The sequence below is a fragment of the Aythya marila genome (genome assembly GCF_965140915.1).
Source record: "Aythya marila genome assembly, chromosome: Z".
NCBI lineage: Eukaryota > Metazoa > Chordata > Aves > Anseriformes > Anatidae > Aythya > Aythya marila.
In genome coordinates, this window is record NC_139080.1 from 12,365,962 (window position 1) to 12,385,537 (window position 19,576).

Genomic DNA, 19,576 nt, shown 5'->3' on the forward strand with positions numbered 1-19,576 from the left:
GCAGATGTAAATCATCTTTGAAGAAAACTAGCTGTTTTGTTGACATAAGACAACTGTGTAAACACATTTGCGTCCTCATAAATGGTCATACCAAGTGAGGTGGAAAGTGCCATTTTTCATTTCAAAAATGAAAAATGTGAAATGAAAATGTCTTGTGAGTGCCTGTGTGCAGACACACAATTACCATCAAAGTCCAAAGACTGTGAGTGGGACTATTTCTCTGCAGGACTTCCTTCTACTGTACCTGTGGTTGAAGTCAGTCCAGTTCCTTTAACCTCTGAAGAATTAAAGAAGCAAGAACTGACACTTAAAATACAGCAAGAATATTTTGCTGCCCTGAAACATGAGGGTATGTTACTGTTTGGCTACTTACATTTGGTGGTGATCATTATTCCTAATTTAGGTAATTAACAGTCAAAACTAACCAGAAACTCTTTGGGGGAAGAAGGATGGGTAAGTAAAGTAAGGTAGAGAAAATAGTGTCTGAAGAAATTAGGACATTTTCTAGACTGGTAGTCATCAGGGAATTTTGTGATAGATATAGCAAAATAGAAATGTTTTTATTTCATGTCATGTCATGTCATTTCCACAACTAAGCAAGTATTCTTCATGAAAGAATACGTTTGAGATGGGCCACTCTTCAGTATTCAATTGAATTGAGTTCAGTATTTTAATTGTTTTGATCTGTGGAAGAATTTTTTGGCAATTACATATTTCATTGATGCTCTTCTCTCAAGTTTCATCTTCCTCAAGCTGTGCAGGATTTAAGCAGAGAGACACAAGTTTGCTTTTTCTTCCAAACCCCCTACTAGACAGACCCTTCCAAAAAAACTTGTATGACTCAGCTTTCTGTCTCTTTGTCCTGCCCAATAACTTCCAAGCCAATTGGTCACTATCAGCAAAAAGTAGATGTCTGAAAAACAGAAATTCCAAACTGAAAATTAATTGATTTTTTTTTTTAAGATTTTTTTAGTAGAATAAAAGAACTCATTCTCACTAAAGAATAGATAGAGTTTAACTGTTACATATTCTATACAGGAGCAGTTGGCAGTTAGCCTTGGATGGGCTAACTTTTATGTAGTACTTATGAAAACTAGAGGGCAAACAGCAGTTAATAAACAAAACACAGACTCACAGAATCACAGAATCATCTAGGTTGGAAGAGACTTCCAAGATCACCTAGTCCAACCTCTGACCTAACATTAACCAGTCCTCCACTAAAACATATCACTAAGCTCTACATCTAAACATCTTTTAAAGACCTCCAGGGATGGTGACTCAACCACTTCCCTGGGCAGCCCATTCCAATGCCTAACAACCCTTTCTGTAAAGATGTTCTTCCTAATATCCAACCTAAATGTTCCATGGCACAACTTTAGACCATTCTCCCTCGTCTTGTCACCAGGCATGTGGGAGAACAGACCAACCCCTACCTCTCTACAGCCTCCTTTAAGCTTCCAGCTCCTTCAGCCGCTCCTTGTAAGACTTGTTCTCCAGACCCCTCACCAGCTGCGTTGCCCTTCTCTGGACTCTCTCAAGCACCTCGATGTCCTTCTTGTAGTGAAGGGCCCAAAACTGAACACAGTACTCAAGGTGCGGCCTCACCAGAGCCGAGTACAGGGGGACAATCACTTCCCTAGCCCTGCTGGCCACACTGCTTCTTATGCAAGCCTGGATGCTGTTGGCCTTCTTGGCCACCTGAGCACACTGCTGGCTCATATTCAGCCAACTATCAACCAATACTCCCAGGTCCTTCTCTGCCAGGCAGCTTTCCAACCACTCCTCTCCCAGCCTGTAGCTCTGCTTGGGGTTGTTGTGCCCCAGGTGCAGGACCCAGCACTTGGCCTTGTTGAACTTCATGCAGTTGGCCTCAGCCCATCGGTGCAGCCTATCCAGATCCTCCTGCAGAGCCTTCCTACCCTCGAGCAGATCGACACACGCACCTAACTTGATGTCATCTGCAAACTTCCTGAGGGTGCTCTCGATCCCCTCATCCAGATCATCAATAAAGATATTAAAGAGAACTAGCCCCAGTACTGAGCCGTGGGGGGTTCACAGGGCTTCTCTAGCACCACACCAGACCAAATGTCTGTATATCTACCACTTTCCTTTAAGATACTCTCAGTTGCTTAGAACTTCTATGTCTTTGCCCTCAAATCAAATAACCTTTCTATGAGACCCAAATCAATGCTAGGTGTAAAATTTTGATCAACTATTTCTTTCTTAATGGAGGAAGTGCTCAGTATTGCATTCTACTGTGACTGAGAAATAACATTAAAATGACCTGTCTCATACTTTTCACAGTTCATCTTTCTACACTAGCTGCCTAAAGAAAGTTTTAGCCCCAAAGTATTTTGAAAGCTTCGTAGTAAGAATTGTAATATAAATAATTTTACATTCTTTAACTTTGAAGCCACTATGCCAATTACTATATAAGATTACTTATTTGAAAGATTCTGTCACAGAGAAGGTTAAATACAAAGAAAAAATCAAGTTGAACACTGAATTGGCTTATGTTTAAGATTGAGAATAATATCCAGCTACTCTTCTCTCATTCTTCTTTTCTAAGGCTTTAAAAAACTGTCAGTGTCTGTTTCATGTCTCTATCAATACCTGTCTCTTCATCCAGTTCGCATCCATTTCACCTTGGATATTGTTCCCATATCTTGTCTTTTCATCTTCTTTCTTCTCTATTAGTCTCTTAGTGAAAAACTCTCTCCGTTCTTTCTATTCGGAAATCTAACAAATTCTGAATTCTGAAATTCCCAACGTTTTTAAAAGTTTAAATTGAATATTCTAAGCATAATTTTTGTAGCGATTAATTACTTTCCTAGTGGTCACTAAGCAAATGAAAACTGAGTTTTAGGGTATAAAATAGTCATATGTAGAAAGGTTGGAGCAAAACCAAGGAAGTTAATTTTGAAGAGCTGGAAGTTAGGAAAAGAAAAACTAACTTTTATCATGATTAACACAGATAACATGTTACACTTCCATTGTTACACTGCTAGGTGTGTTTGCTATATAATGTTAATTAGTTTGATGTCACTGTGTACTTAAACATCTCCTGCACCTCTGCATTAGCTTTATTAAGATATTTGTTACCTTGTGAATTCTGATACTTATAGAATACACAGTTTTGTAAAATAAATGGTACAATAAGGGTAATTCTGAAAAATTAATAATTTAAGAACATGAGAAATAAATATTTTGCTGCCTAAGTACAGATTAATGTGTTAAACATCAGGAGCTTAAGGGTGAAAATTCATGCAATTTTATAAGTATTAATTATTATTATTATTAAAAATATTTTAACAGAAGAAGCCACCAAATCTCGTCTAGATCTTATAAAAGAAAAAGCATTAGCATATATTGAAGAACTAACAGTGAAATCAGAAGAAGCTTATAAAGATATGGAAAAGTGGCTTGGAGCCAGGTTCCTAGCAGAAATGTCCAGGTAATGTATATCCAATTTTGAGCAGGATTCATTTATTTTGTATTTTTAATTGACTAAGCTGGTAAGGGTGTTTGTTTATATAGAACAAATAATTTGCAAAATGTATTAGAAAATAATCATTTCATTTCATGAGCTAAAATTTAATTTTATCTTAAATAACTGAATGGTAATAACACGTTTCTTCAATAATTAGAAGGTTCCGCTGGCAATGGTAGAGGTAATTAATTATCAGTTTTACTGTTTTGCTAGGCTACAGATTTAGCAATTTATAAGCATCATCAGACAATCAGATATTAAATTTCCTAAAAGTCTGTATATCATTTTAGTGGTTTTTGTCACTTTGATTGTAGGTGTGTTTATTTACTTTTATTTATTTTTATTTTTCTTTCTGTACTATACAAATGCTGGAAAGCTCCACCTACTGTTATGAACACTATGTACATGTATAGCATTAATCAAAAAAATAATTCAATGTCTTTTTTTTTCTTGGCCATTTTTCTCTTCTACCAAAATGTGCTTGGAACCACTATGTGACACTTAGGGCACCAGGCACAGAGTGGCCTATGTCTATATCATTAAAGTGTTTTACTTTCCAGAAGAAAAATGTCACATTGCCTTTTGGAAAATATTTCTGGCCTGTGTTAAATTTCAAAGCATACTTGGGGCAGTGCTGGTTGGTTCATGTCAGTGCACGCTCAAGGATGTAATACGTGAAGGTTCTAGCAGGCAATAGCCCAAAGAGGCTGAGCTCTACTTGCTAGCCAGCTTTGTTGGCCCTCCTGACAACCTCTTCCAAAATACATTATTTACAGAATATCATGTCCTTTGGATGGATGCAAGCATAATCCTGAAACCTCAGGCCAATCCCGTGCCTATACCTGTTAAAAAGTGTAAGTCATGCTCACCAGACTTGGAACAGCAGGTCACGTATCTCTGCAGAATGCTACTCTAGAAAGTGTTTTGTAGACCTACAGTCTAAGGGCAGACTAGGGGATGAGGCATCGAGAATAACCAAAAGGATGATTACAAATGGAATATATATGTCTCCTATGAAATTTATGGAATAAATAAAGTTTCATCATTTCATACTTTTCTGTCAGGTCTCTTATGTGGCTTAGATCTGCCTATATTTCTTACCACAGTAATAAAATGTGTTGCTGCCAGAGTAGGAGTACACTTCGTAATGATTTTGCTGAGTACAGAATTTACATGAGGATTTGTGATTCTTTCTTCAGGAAAGCTCCCAGAGTGTAAACACATTAACATTTGAACTTGATATTAACATTCTCTGTTAAAAAGTACTTACTGTTTCCTGCATTTACATTTTCACAGTGTTGAAAAGCTGATTGAGATAGGACGACACCACATTGAGTGTTCTAGCAAAATCCAGTATGAAATGACTTTAGAAGAAACAGATTTCTTCCTCAGCAGTGATGTGAAAGTGATTCCTGATCCTGTTCCTCCGCCACATGTTCCACAAGTAGAGACCTCTGACAGTGGTACTCTAACTATTTCACAGCTTAATACATTTCATAAGCAGTTTCTACAAGTCGCACCTAAAGGTAAGAAAAAAAAATTCTACTTCGTTCCAGAGAGGCAGTTAGATAGCTAATTAAAAAAAGTAACTGCAAAGAGTTACTAAATATTAGTCACCTATATTGTTAAAGATCATACTACAGTTAAAGATGGTGCAAAATATAGAAGCAAAGTTAGTAAAATATTAGTGTAAAATATTAGAAATGTGAAATACCAGACCACTTGGAAGCTTTTAGTGTCTCTGTTATGGGCTTCGTATCTTCAAGACAATGTGCTTAATATTATTCTATCTCTCCGTGTAGTATGTTTTTTAAAGAGCTACGTATCATACTTTGCTTAGAAATCATTTCAAATGCAAGTCTTTAACTCATTTACTAATTCAGAACTCAGTGAACACGAAAGCTGTACTATTTTAAAACATATTGTTGAAAAACCACTATTTTTATGATAGGGTCTATTAAACTGTTAATGATTATATTCTTTAAGTAAATGTATGCCAGTTGTTTTGGGTGATTTGAAAGTATTAACTCATATTTTTTCTTTCCTTTGTTAGTATATTTATTGTGTACCTACCCTCTAGTTATGGGAACTTTAAGTTTAGGACATTTAAAAATACCTTCTGTCAAAACTTAATACTGCTGTATTTTTAAACTGAGATGGCAAATAGTTACATGCATTTGCAGTGGATTGTACTACTACCGGTGTTCCAGATTATAACTGTGACTTTAGTACAAGTGCCACTAAGACTGTGAAGCAGAGTCCATAAATCCGTACTTACAATTTTGGATCCAACTCTTCCAATATAACAAGGCCACCAAGGCACAATAATGTTGAATATAATCCTGTATTCAGAAATTATTTTCATGCATAGTGGTGGAGAAAATCCATTTACCTTTTGAACATGAACGCATTTTAAGAAGAAAGATGTTAGGAGTTTTCTTTTAGAGAGATGTTTATCATTCTATCTATAATGCAGAGATTACTTGTGTGTGTGTAAGCATTCCATACTCCTCTACAGAGACTAAAGAAGGACATATTATTGTATATATATTGCCATATGAAACTAAAAATCTGTACACTTGTAATTAATTATTAGTGGCATAGAGGTAAACATACATGTACTACACAAATACCAGTTCTGACTGGTCATTCCTATTACAAGGTTTTATTTTGTTTTTTAAAAAAATATTCATTAATTAAAATACTTAAAACTAAAAACATTGTCTAATACAAACTCAAATATTCTTGAAATTTTAAAGATAGAGATAAAGTGTTTTCATTGTGCCTTTGTAATAGATAGCAAAAATAGAAATGAAATCTTTAACTTTCTACAACATTGTCTTTTTGATATTATGTTCACTAAAATGACCCAACAAAGCAAACTTTTTCTTTGTGCTTTTTCTTTCTTTGTGCTTTTTCTTTCTTTTCTTTAGCTTGGAAGATAAGACTCAGTCTTTTTAAGATTAAGTACATAGTAAGTTCCAAACTCTGGAAGCTTACATCATAATTTTAGTCTTGGTAGACCATATAATTCATACCAGGAAGGCTCCTATCCAACATTCTTCATTCACTTAATGACAGAATGATCTAGGACTGATCTCACAATTAGGCAGGACCCAAGTTATATAAAATAATTTTTATTTGTATTGTGGTGATGGTGCCTGCTAGGATCCCATAGGATTGAAACAATTCTTTAGACTCCTTCCAGCAAACCACAGGGCAGTCAGCAGAGGTAACATTGCAAATGACAGAACAATTGCTACAGTAAGTATCTTGCACAGCAGGGCATCTACTTTATCCTGAACCTTCATTGTTTCATTATTTCAAATTCTTTGTCAGGTGCAGATAGAAGAAACTCATTTTGATTCGTGCTGAAACATTATTTTCTCCAAGTATACAGGAATTCATCTAAACTTTCAAATTGGAAGCATATAGGTAATGTAGGAGACAAATATCCTCCAGGATAAGATCTTCATAACTACTTCCATTGGGATGCCCTAGCTCCTACAAAGATATCCAGCTGTCACAGCATGACAATATTTCTTTGTAGTTTCTTCCTCTCTTGTCCCTTCCTGCACTCTGGAACAATGAAAAGAAATTATTTAAAGTACGGTTCTCAAGAACATGCAACAGCATTCTTCTACCATCTGGTGACTATTAAGTCAAAATAATTTACCTTTTTAGACAGCTGATTTAGGATGTGATTTGTGCAAGGCATCTTTAAAATATTTTTTTTTTCATTCTCTTATGCATTGTAAAAGCATCCCAGATTTCCTAAGACAACCACTACCCTTCACCACAAGCACTAGACTCTACAGGGAGAGTTAAATCCTTCCTCTCATAAAATCAGGAAAAATTCTTTACATCCCTCTGTCTCCCCTTGTTTAATAGAATGCTCAACAGAAAATATATGCCTCCTCCATGATTACTCTTGTATTGAATAAAACAAGGAAATACACTAAAGCACCCATCACATCGGCAGTGAAGTTGTTGGATAGCAGCTAGCTCCAAAGGAGATATAAAAAAGTAGCCAGCTAATAATCTTTCTATTGCATAATCTCCAAACATCTAGATTTTTTTGCCAAACATCTTAATCTTTTAATTCCTACTTGCCTGGGCAGTCCCCTGAGCATTTGTAATAGTAATACATCGGAGAACATAAGGCATAGACTGTAGGGCAAGTCTACAAATTTTAATAAAATAAATCCACGAATCCTCTATACTATGTAAATAGCAAAATTCCTAAAGTTGTTCTGAAAATGGAATATTAGGCTGATTTTGTATAGCATTATGAAGATTTCATAAAGAAGAATTTTGAATTAATTGAAATAATAGAATCATAGATTCATTACGGTTGGAATAGACCTTCAAGATTATCAGGTCAAGGTCAGCTTTCAATTTACCTAGAAAACCTAGCAAAACAAAGAGTAAAAAGGAGAGACTGTGAGGTTGGAAGTAAACAGTTTTCTCACAGGACATTTGGCAGATGTCAAAAGGATGTGTTTTCAAATATGTCTAACAAATTGACAAAACGAAAGCAAAAAATGGGACTACCAATATACTTTAAAATTATTAGGTATTTACAAATTAAATCTTATAAAATTATAAACAGTTTTGTGTTCCCTAGGAATTTAAAGTGTTAAAGAACTGCGGATTCATCATAGACAACTTGTTCTGTCCTGCATGCTTGGTTCTCCATGGAGACACATTACTGACCATTCTAAGCACCGATGGACAAAAACTGTGACCTCTGCTGGACCTTCCTACATACTGATCCAGTCTTTCATTTGATAAGAAAATATTTAAATGTTTTATTTTATTAATTCAAGTGCCATTGCCCCAACTCAGGGTGGCTCTGCAGTATTTGTTAATTTCACTAACTCCTTTGATCTTTTTGTTAACAGTGGTTTAATATATTGCCTCAGGATTGTGCTTCTTTTTCATAGAAAGAACCGTGCCAGATATGAAATGGAGCTGATAACACATCTTTCTGTTTATATGAACAAAATTAAACTAACCATGGATCTCATCTCCTCCGATTACATTTACTGTCAATTCAATTAGCATGCATCTGGAATTTCTCAAGTTTAAAGGTGCTTCAGAGAATGCAGTTTTGGTAATGTTTCACATTATCAAACTGATCAAAATCGATTCCATCCTTGATTTTTATTCTCCAGTTTATGACTGGAGTGAATTTTATTTTATTTTTTTCTGTTTCTTTTCCACAGCAATGATCATCATGAGCAATCCCAGTTTGAATTATAGAACTGATTATTCATCTGAAATAATTTTCAGTCAGGCTTTAAGCACTTCTACATCCAATATCCAAAATTTAAAATGACTCTTTTAAAAAACTTTGATGCAGTCTGCTAAGATGTGAGCAGTCCTCAGTAATTTTGCCAAATATGATTCCAGATTTGTCAACCATAGGAGCCAATCAATAACCAAACTGTATGGCTATTTCTTTTTTCTATCTAATTATAGATTTCTCAGTTGAGTTTTGCTGCGCTGCCAGATTCGGAACAGATAAGTGTATCAGTGTACATAGTAGTGGTCAACAGTAGTCCTGTTGACTTTTTTTTTTCCTTTTTCATAAAAGGTTTTGCTTAGTGTCAGAGTCCAAATTGCACACAGATCATGAATAATGTGTACAGGTTATGCTATCTCTTCTGAAGTACTTTTGTAGAAAAAGCTCATGAACTTATGATGGTAGCCCTCATGATCTGACTTTGGTGTGCATAGGGGCTGAAATTTATATGCAAATATGGAAATAAGTTCTTCATCTATAGCTTTTATCTTTCTAAGACTAGATTTCAATGTGTTTTTTTCTTCAGAACTTGAAAATAAGAAAGTCTAAGTTTGTAGGCAGAGGAACTATCTTTTACTAGACCAGAAATATAGATAGAAAATGTGTAAACTTTTGAGAAATAAAGCCCTTCATCAGAAGGGCTTTGTACCCAGGACAGGTACAATACCTCTCCTTACAGATATTGGAAAATTTGTTAATTCTGATTACTTTTACTTTCATTTCCCCACACACACACCCTGTTAGTCTTCTCTTGTATAAATATCATGTATATTATTTAATTTCAGTAGCTGTTACTGTTTGCCTATGTTGTTTAAAAATCCGTGTATCCAATTACTTTTATGAAACATTTAACATCTTTGTATGTCTGTGCACTTGAATACATATATCCCAGTATCAAGATCCCTATGAGTATAACAGAGGAAGTTTCCTTTCCCCTCATTTCACCCATGTAGCAATTAGAATAACTTACTCTGAGATTCTACATTTAAAATCCTAATTATTGATAATTAGTAAAGATTAGGCATGTAACACATCAATAATAATTAGTGAATAAATAGAGTAAATATTTCAGTGAGAAGCACTTGCAGGGGTGATGAGTATTTGATGAGTATCTCAATTTCTTGTTGGGAATGAATCATATTCTTGAGATTCCTGTCTTTTTCACTGAATGACAGTATCCCCTATTAATACCTTTTAGTGGTGCAAATGCTAAATTTGGATGAATATAATTCAGCCTAAAGATTTAGTTCATTCATTTATCCATTGCAGTATTGCTACAGTCTGGTGTGTAACATGCATAGATCTCTGTCATCCAAACATCTAGCCAAAAATATAATATAATAGGATAGGGTAGAATAAACTTGAAAAAGGGAATGAAATGTGAAAATAATTCTTGTCTGTAGTATAGATTTACTATTTCTTCATGTTTAGTTGCTTGTATAAATTTCTAATCTCTATCTTTCCTACAGTGTTCTTCAGTTTAGAGAGAAGAACCCTATTTTCATACAGTGCCAAACTGGAATTTATAATCAAAATATTGTACTGCTGTCTTGTGTGTCATTAGAAAACAGTCTCTTTGTATCTACCTGTGTTTTATAACTGAGGTATTGTGATTGCTCTTTATGCTCTTTATGACACTTCAAAATGCCTCAGCCCTGTTTGCAGGGTATATATCTAGTAACTTATGTTACCATTTTTAATGCTCAGTTTTGAAGGATTACTTTTCTGTTTTCAGTTTCAGTTGTGGTCATAATCTTAATTACTTTTTTTTTCATTTGTTTATTATATTTCTGCATTGGTTATTAAAGTAGATGTAAATGCATGTCCATGCCAGCTGGTATATCACTGAATGATATGAACTTTCCAACAGATTTTTAAACTTTTTAATGGATTTTAATGAAGGACTAACTTATGTAGATTTTTCTACGTATGCTTTCCCTTTCATTTCATTGATGACAAAGATTTTTGTCAAAAAGAAATAGCTCCATAAGTAGAGAAGGTGAAGTTTTGTTTTTTTTTTTCAAATTTATTTTCAGTAGTGAAGTTTTCCTTTTGTATCCTGTGTTCTTTCCATAGTACCACTGCAATAAATCCAGCCCTTTTCCCATATTCCTGGTTTCTTCCCAATAACACACCTCCTGCTTCATTCCATGTCTTTTAGCCCTATTTGAAAAAAGTGTTGTCTTCTTCATGTCCTCTTATCTATGTTTTTTGCTTGCACAGCAATGGCCAAATACACTGGATGTCGTGTGTGGTCTGGAATTGAGTGTAGGCTGACATATGAGTCTTGACCACAGAGCGGCTAAAAGCCTGGAATCTCCCTGCTTTTTCCTCAGTAGGAATGATATGAGGATCATTGTCCTGTTCCTCAGAGCAGATCTGAAAGAAAATTTTGGAAACTTCATATCTCCACGCTACTGATAAACTTGGTTCAAAATGGCCATATAGAAATTAACAGTGAGGAAGAATTGGCAGGCAGATAAATTTATGTAGAGTTGCAGAGACAGCACAGATGCATAACCTTCACTTCCTTAAGTACGTGTGGTAAGAATATACTAGAGAGAGGACCTGTAATGAATATAATCTGGTTTATAGGGGTCGTCATAATTTAGAAGGGTTAGGGATCTGATCTGATGATTTATGCCTCTTAGCATTTACTGTTCTCACATTCTGTAGAATATACTGTCTTTCTAAAGACACATACAGCTGATCACTTATAAATACAAGATGTACAAAACAGAATTTTCCAAGAGATTAAAACCCTTGTGTTTTGAAATAAAAATAAATAAATCAAAACTTGAAAAATGTTAGTGACATTGAAAGTCCATCTTATAGGGAGTCCTATCTCAAACAGTGGCTCAGAGAACCTACTCTGATCCTTATTTTTTTGTAATCAGCACCAAATTTCCACAGGTTCCCATACACCTCAAGAAGCAGTAGGCACTGCAGAGGTGTTCTCATAACACATTATCATATTAGAACCATTTTTCCTCTTCCATCCTCTGACCTCTGCAGTTGCAGACCCTTTAATCCTGCCTCGTATCTTCTTTTTAACCTATTCTTGTGTTTTTGTGACTGCCTACAGCTAGGGAAGGTTTTCAATCTTTACTGTTGGTGAAGAATTGTTCTCCTCCTCTCTTTTTGGTCCTGGGTGTCCTTGGGCACGCTTCAGAAAAAGAAAACTTCTGTGGAAGTCCATTTGTTTTTGCTATCCACATGGACTACAGCTGTTAACATGGATTTAAAGTTTTCTGTTAGATATAAACAGCTCTTTCAAATAATTACTCATAATAGAAATATATTTAAACTGCATGTTCCTAACATTTTTTTTTCACTGTTATGGCCTTTCAGGATGCTTATAATAAAATGGGAACAAACTGTTCTCAGAAATTCTGTAAAGCATATATAAAAGTTTGCCCCTTCTTGTAAAATAGACAAGAATGCAGTACCAGGAGTCTTTCTCATAAGACCTTTGAAAACACTCAAAATAACAGTTCTTTCTATGATTGTCTTAATGTAATTATTAATTTTGCTTCTTGAGGTACAAATTACAGCAAGGATGGTGGGAGTCAAATTGGTTGTAAGTCAGTTCCTCAGTGCTTTACTTCTATTATTTTCCAATGAATAGACTTCGAATTTTATTGCCTCAGTTCTCCTTGGAATTTGTTGTAGTTATTTGGCTGCTTTCTTTTCCAAGTCATGACCTTATGGCAACTGCATGCTAAAAGAATCATTAAATCAACTGCCAAAGGTAGGAGATTTGTGAACTCTAGAGGGAAACATTTCAAAAATGTCAGCTTATGGCACTTCCTAGTACAAAATATAAGAATGACCACCTTGAAAACAATTTGGAAGAACAATGTTGAGAACAATCTCAATGCTTTGAGAATGTCTCAGTTTTGAAAACAAAATGTGAAGCTTATGCAGTTACTCTCTCTCAAAACAGTAATAATTTTTTTCTGCAGATAAACATACTTAAAGATGACCAGGTCAGTTAATTGTGCTTTAGAACATCTTATTCATTCTGGGACAGATATTTGATTATGTATTTATGGACTTGGTCCAAGTAAAATTTTCTGTTAATATCAGGTGGAATTGTGATCATAATAGACTTGTGACATCAGCAGTATCTTCTGGAGACATTTTTCCTCAAAGACAATACTGAATTCCATTCCCCGACTCTGTTTTACTCTGTTTCAAAAATGGCATCTATGTTGCTGCATTTTACTGGTTGCAGATTCTGACAAACCTATGTTAGTCAAAAGGAAACTATAGCCAAAACTGACCATTTTTTACAACAGTCCTGAGTAATATGAAAGTGATGTAAGAGGAGATCTCAGTTTTATTTACTCCCTTTTATGGCTGTTTATTTTAAATCACAGTCCAGTTGCAATGTAACAAACTAAATGTGGAAGAAAAAATAATAAAAAAATGCAATTGATAAAGTATTAAATAAAAACTATTTTATATTTAGTTGTTTCTTTCTAAATTGTAGCCATAAGAGCACTGAAGCAATTTAAAGGCAAGAGTAATTCTTCTAGCAAGAGAGAAGTTGGTGACAAAGGGAAGGAGAAGAAAGATTTGGAATATCAAAGAACAAAGAGGAATCGCCAGTTTCCAAAAATATGGCTCACAAAGTACTCCTGGTTAAAATATGATGATGAAAGGGGAATAATGTTCTGTGCATTGTGTCGCAAGCATAATGTGGATTTGGGGGAAAACATTCATAATTTTTGTTCTGGCACTGATGACTTCAAACTTGAATTTATAAATACACACCAGAGTAGTGAAGCTCATGCCTGGGCTACCTGCATGGAAGCTGCCAGTACTGCCTCACCAAATAGAGCTTCTGCTGAGCAAATGTTGAAGAGTATGAACTCCATAACATTAGGAAGAGTAGAAAATATTTTTAGAACATGCCATGCTATTGCTAAGTCTGGTCGTCCTTTTACAGACCTTGACTGGATGTGTAAACTAGATGATATGAAAGGAGTGGATATTGGTTCTGTATTTAGAAATGACAAGTCAGCAAGAATATTTATACATTTTATTGCTGAAGTAGAAAGAAGGGCTCTAAAAGAGAAACTGGAGAAATGTAAATTCTTTTCTCTCATTAATGGTGAAGTCACACATAGCATATTCAAAGCAGCTGCAGTTGTCTACGTGCGCTTTGCAAATGAAGGAAAAGTCCATTGCCAAATTGTTGGAGTTCAACCTGTTCAAAAAAATGATGCTTCAAGTATAAAAAATGCAATTGAGGAAATTTTAGAAATAAATCTTCAGCTCAATCTGGGAAACCAAGACTGGTCAAGAAAATTAGTTGGGTTTGGAAGTGACGGGACAGATGTCATGACAGGAGAAAACAATGGGGTAGCTGAGCTTCTGAGGGAAATTCAGCCTTGTGTACAGTCTGTGCATTGTTTTGCTCACCGCCTAAAGCTGGCTTACAAAGGAGCACTGAAAAATATTCAGCTATACAACATCTTAACCAATGGCTTGAGAAATATGTATTATTTTTATCATAACTCACCTCTAAATAAGAATAATCTCAAAGCCACATATGAAGCCATCAAGATACGCCCAGCAATTCCTTCTCGCATTGGAGGCTCGCAGTGGCTTCCTCGTCTACAAACAGCTCTACAAATTCTCCTTAAAGGTTATCCTGCAATTGTTCTACATCTGAGTAAGGTAACTGATTTAAAAATTGGATGTAAAGTTTGAAAAAATTAATTGCTATGGTTAATTTTGGTCCACCTACCTAATACATCTTATTTCCATATTGATTTACAGATTGAAAAGGATTCAAGAGCCTCAAACAGGCAGAAAGTCAAAGGACTTTTACACTTCCTTCTGAAAATGGAGATAGTCAAGTTTTCCCATTTCTTGTTGGATGTCATCAATGTCCTCAACATTCTGTCACGTGTTACTTTGGATCACAACTCCTCTATTGCAGATATATTTGCAAGCATGCAGTCAACAGTGGAAACACTCCACATGTATCAAACAAGGTCTGACATTTGTAACGACTGAGTCCTGATCTACTACAATCTAGCAAAACATTATTATATACCTTTTTGTATTTCGAATCTTTTAGAGCTGGTCCAAAGGAACGCATAATGGAGACCATTCAGCACTTTCATGGTCACCAGCTTGTTGGGAATGGAAATATTTCATCAGTACGAACCAAAGTATTAAGTAATTTGGTGAAGAGGCTACGTAATTGTTTCTGTGATGCAAGTCAAGATGTCTTAAGAGCAACTACTATTGGAAGTTTTAAACTATGGCCTGACAAAATGAGAGAAGGTATAGAACTATGATAGCGGCTAGTTGAAGAAATGCACATTCTAAGTTTTTTTTTTTTTAAGTACAAAAATATATTTCTGTTGCCTCTGTTATAGAATTTGGTGAAAAGGAAGTGTCTGTCTTGACGAAACATTATGAAGTTGTACTAGAAGCTGCTAGTGTGAAAATCAATGAAGTTGAAACTGAATGGAGCATGTTGAAATTAGAGCTATATAACAGGTAATAAGAATACTGCATTTGCTTGTGTTTATTGATTAATTTAAAAGGATTATGGACGTATATTTAGGAATAAGTATAATTATACTTTTTACTATTTTTTAGATTTCAGAACATCCAGACCTTGACATGGGATTTGGTGAACTCAGATTATTCAAAGAAGTATCCCAACATCCTGACATTGGTAGATTTGATCCTAACTCTGCCAGCAAGTTCAGCTGAGACAGAGCGAGGCTTCAGTCAAATGAAATTCATAATGATGCATCTGCACTCTAAACTAGTGTCTGAAAGTGTGACAGATCTCATGATAATTCAGATGAACTCCCCAGATATCAAAAAGTTTGACCCCAAGAAAGCTATTCATTTGTGGAATAGTAGTTGGCAGAGAAATAGAAGACTGCAGGAAGGTGATGTGATGACAAATGAAAGATCAGATTGCTCCTCTGAGTTTGATATGGAGAGTCACTGTGGAAGTGATTAGATGAAAATTCCTACTTTCTACTTTGCAGTCACTCTTTTAACATACATGGACACTTTAGTAATGTATCTTGCAAGATGAAGGAATGTGAAATTTATATTTTTTCATAACTTTACAATTTGAAAATTTTGCTCTTCTTTCTGTATTCACTGCTGAATCAACATCATATTTGCCAGTCATTACCTGATTCCTACAAATCTGAAAAGAATGAACAAAAAATGTCGAGTGCATTGTGGCTGTTGTGACACCTGGACAGAGTAACTGGACTGGTAACTACCTGGTTGTTGCATTTAATCTGAGTCATTGACACATTTATATCCACTGGAGTTAACTGTTATCTTGTTCTTTAATGGTTCAAGAAATTTTATTGATTCTGAAAATCCTGTTTTTCTTTTGATAAATATATGGAAAATTGGTGTATTATTGCTGTCTAATGATTGCTTGGCCTATGTGGCCTATGAATTTTTGTCACGCCTTCTCTCTATATGTGTTGCTACTCTTTAATCTCTTGTGGATAATGTTTAACATGACCTTTCAGAGATATTTCTCAGACTTGTCCTTCAGAAGATTCCTGCAGAGGCAAAGCAGATCCATATTCCATTGCTGTTTATTTATTGCATAAATCAGTCTTCCCATAATACATAATATGATAGCGAGGATATGACCAATATACTTCACAGATTAAACTGCTGCTTTTTCCTGTAAAAATGTTTCAATGAAGGATGTTATAAGAACTCTATATGTTGATTTTTAACCTACGAGTTGAGAATGAGAATTGTTCAGAAAAGTTTCAAATTTCATTATTTGCCACTACCCACATGTTTTAAATGCAATTTCCTGCTTGCTAAGTTCCAATCAAGGCAAAGAATACCAAAAGAATATATTTTGAGAAAGCTAAAGTGAAATCATTAAAGACTTTTCAAACAGTGATGAAGATGAACTAGAAATAATTCAGGAGAAACAAATTTGAGGTCATTCACCTTTAAATCAACCATTTTCTAAGTTGAGATCCAACATTCTACTTTCAATATAAGACATTTCTAGTAATTGCAGAAGGTATGTTATTTATATAGTCATTCTGAGTATTTTGCATATGTATTCATGCTACTTGTAGGTCTAAATATTTGCCTACAACAGAAATAGAGTACATTTTGAATGCATAGCTCATTAAAGTATGATAATCCACACAAGCTGAGCTAAGCTGTAGGGATCAGAGCAAGAAATCAGTACTGTGCTTTATATGGTATATTATAAAAGATGCATCATTGAAGTATGTGCATTTGTGATTTCTCAGGTAACAGAAATGTGTAGTTATATTTTACCTAATAAGCAAGAAGATAGATATTACAGAGGGTACTTTCTTAGATATATGGCATAACTAATTCTAAGGATTTTCTCATAAGTCTCATAATACCATGGTTTTTCCCTTGAAGTTTCAAGTGAGGAAGTTCTAGCAATGATGAAGTTAAAATTTTTTTGTAATGTACAAGAGCAGAAGACAAAACAAACAAACAAACAAAACAAACAAACAAACAAACAAAAAAAACACCATAACAAATAAAACTATATTTTGAATCTATCTATCTGAATCTATTTATTCGAAGTCACTTCCATGATGCCTGAGGGCAGCATCTCATATTTGTAGCCAGTATTTGCCCATGCTTCTGTTTCGATAAGTTTTTAAAATAGTTCACTCTATATTTTTACTAACATCTGAAATGTTTTTGCGGAAAAGAAATTTGATTTCCTCTCATACTTCTCAGTTTTAACTGGAGAGGAGTTTATCACTATCTTCTTTGTAATACTTGATTTTAACTGGAAAACTACTCCTGTTTACTTATAATGTTCCTTTTGTAGATGAAATTAACAGAACTGCTTCAATATTTTTTCTCATGTTTTCCAACTCTGTAATTATTCTTGCGGCTTTCTTCTGAGTGCTTTTCAATTTCCATGCACCCTTCTAGATCTTCAAATTCCAAGATTGCATGCCAGCAGAAAACTTAAAAAACAAATAGAATGCAAAGTTCGTTTCCAGTATCTTTACCTGTACTTTTTGGCAATATTGTAATCGACTATGATCCCTAGAACCTTTTCTACAGAACTGGTACTTTGGTAGTAATATTCTGTCTGTGACATTTATGCAGTGCATTATTTCAGCACAGTATAGCACTTACTATTTATTTGTATTGGATAGTGTTCTTTTTATCCCAGTCTATACCTCCAATTTGTAAAGTTCACTTTGAATTGTAATTCCGTTCTTCAAAGTGCTTTAAATCTTTTCCACATTGTTTTTATCTGCAATGTAATAAACACAGTTTTTGCAGACTCTTTCCTCAATGCACTTTGACTTGTTTTCAGTGAAAAGACTTACTGGTCTTGACTATCTCTCCACTTTTCAAAAACTCTTTGAATTCTGATTCTTTTTCCAAAATGATTGTTATCCCTTCTAATTAAGACAGTATCTACACATTTAATACATTTATTTTCTATTCAGTCATTTATGTCACTCAAGAAATATGTTTTTTCTTTCTTTTTTTTAAATTTTTTTATTTGGACTTACTGAATGAAAAGATTTTGTAAAGAGCGTATGTGTTTTGAAACCATTCCTGTTAGATGGACAAAGCAGATTCTGGGAATTGTTTTCTCATTCTATCCCAGAGGACACTATTTCCTCCTACCACTTGCAGAGCCCCATTTGGGAGCACCAGTCTTCTTTTCTCAGCACCATCTGTGTGGCTGCCCACTCAGCATCTCACCCTGACTGTTGAGCAGTTCTGTGGCATTGGCAACCCCTGAAGAAAACTGACTAATCTGACATTTAAAAATAGTTCCATGCTCTATAATATAAAAATAAATACATTGATTCTAGACTAAATATCAAAAAATACATTGAAGACATTTATTTGATATCTCTTTATATCAAATAAAGATATTAGGCATTTTCTCTCTCCCTCTGAACCTCCCTTGTTCCACCTAGGTATGTGACAAGGAGGAATTAGGTTGTGCTACATTTAAAATTTTTGAACTATTATACTATTTTAAAAATATTTCAGAATTGTGCCACATCAGAGATTTCATGAGGAGCTAATTTAAGAAATTATCCCACAGCACATCATCAATTATATAACTAGCAGATAGAAAGTAGCTTAACTCTGAATAAAAGAGAAGAGCTTCCTTAGCTCTACCATAGAGAAGGAAAAATGGGTAGATGCTACAAACCACCTGAGAGTGCTTAAACTTAATCCCACAATAATTTATTAGTTTGTTTCAGTTTACATCAGCTAAAGTCAAATTTACCTATAAACTATGTTCTAGCATATTCTATGATCCAATCAGATTCCTATAAGTAGTGATTAATGGTTTAGTTGCCAGTCCTTTAATCCCATTTCAGGAATTATCTCTTGATTCAAGTTCTTTAATTTCCTTGCCCCTGAAATAGTTTTTAGGTATGTTTCTGAAGTCAAATAGTCTCACAGAAAGTGACGTGAGGATATTTGTATCTTTCTGGAATTGTATGCAGAAGCACATAGGAAATCCAGGAGCTGCATTTTTGATTGTTACATAGGGAAATCATAGTAGGAATTCAACAGTTTAAACCATAAGATACAGTGAGAGAAAGAAGTTTGCAAATTTCCAGAGTAGAAGGGATGAGATGTGAAAAGGGAAACAATTAGTAAAATAAGAAATAAAAATGATGATAGCTGGACTTCACATAGTAAAGCACTGGACATCTTGGGACTTCAAGTAAGATGTAAAAACTTACATTTATTTTCATACTATT

The 19,576-nt window shown here is 34.6% G+C and overlaps 1 protein-coding gene across 1 annotated transcript in view; it reads left to right on the forward strand.

The window, feature by feature from the left end:
- The window catches only part of SPEF2 (sperm flagellar 2), a 72,531-nt gene extending 56,409 nt beyond the window's left edge, over nucleotides 1-16,122 (forward strand). The window contains exons 24-31 of the mRNA XM_082782832.1: nucleotides 227-349; nucleotides 3,316-3,454; nucleotides 4,787-5,016; nucleotides 13,294-14,486; nucleotides 14,589-14,806; nucleotides 14,893-15,101; nucleotides 15,197-15,320; nucleotides 15,423-16,122. Coding sequence (XP_082638958.1) covers nucleotides 227-349; nucleotides 3,316-3,454; nucleotides 4,787-5,016; nucleotides 13,294-14,486; nucleotides 14,589-14,806; nucleotides 14,893-15,101; nucleotides 15,197-15,320; nucleotides 15,423-15,798 — 2,612 coding nt within the window. The 3' untranslated portion in view covers nucleotides 15,799-16,122. The remainder of the gene's footprint in view (nucleotides 1-226; nucleotides 350-3,315; nucleotides 3,455-4,786; nucleotides 5,017-13,293; nucleotides 14,487-14,588; nucleotides 14,807-14,892; nucleotides 15,102-15,196; nucleotides 15,321-15,422) is intronic.
- Nucleotides 16,123-19,576: the final 3,454 nt, after the last annotated feature.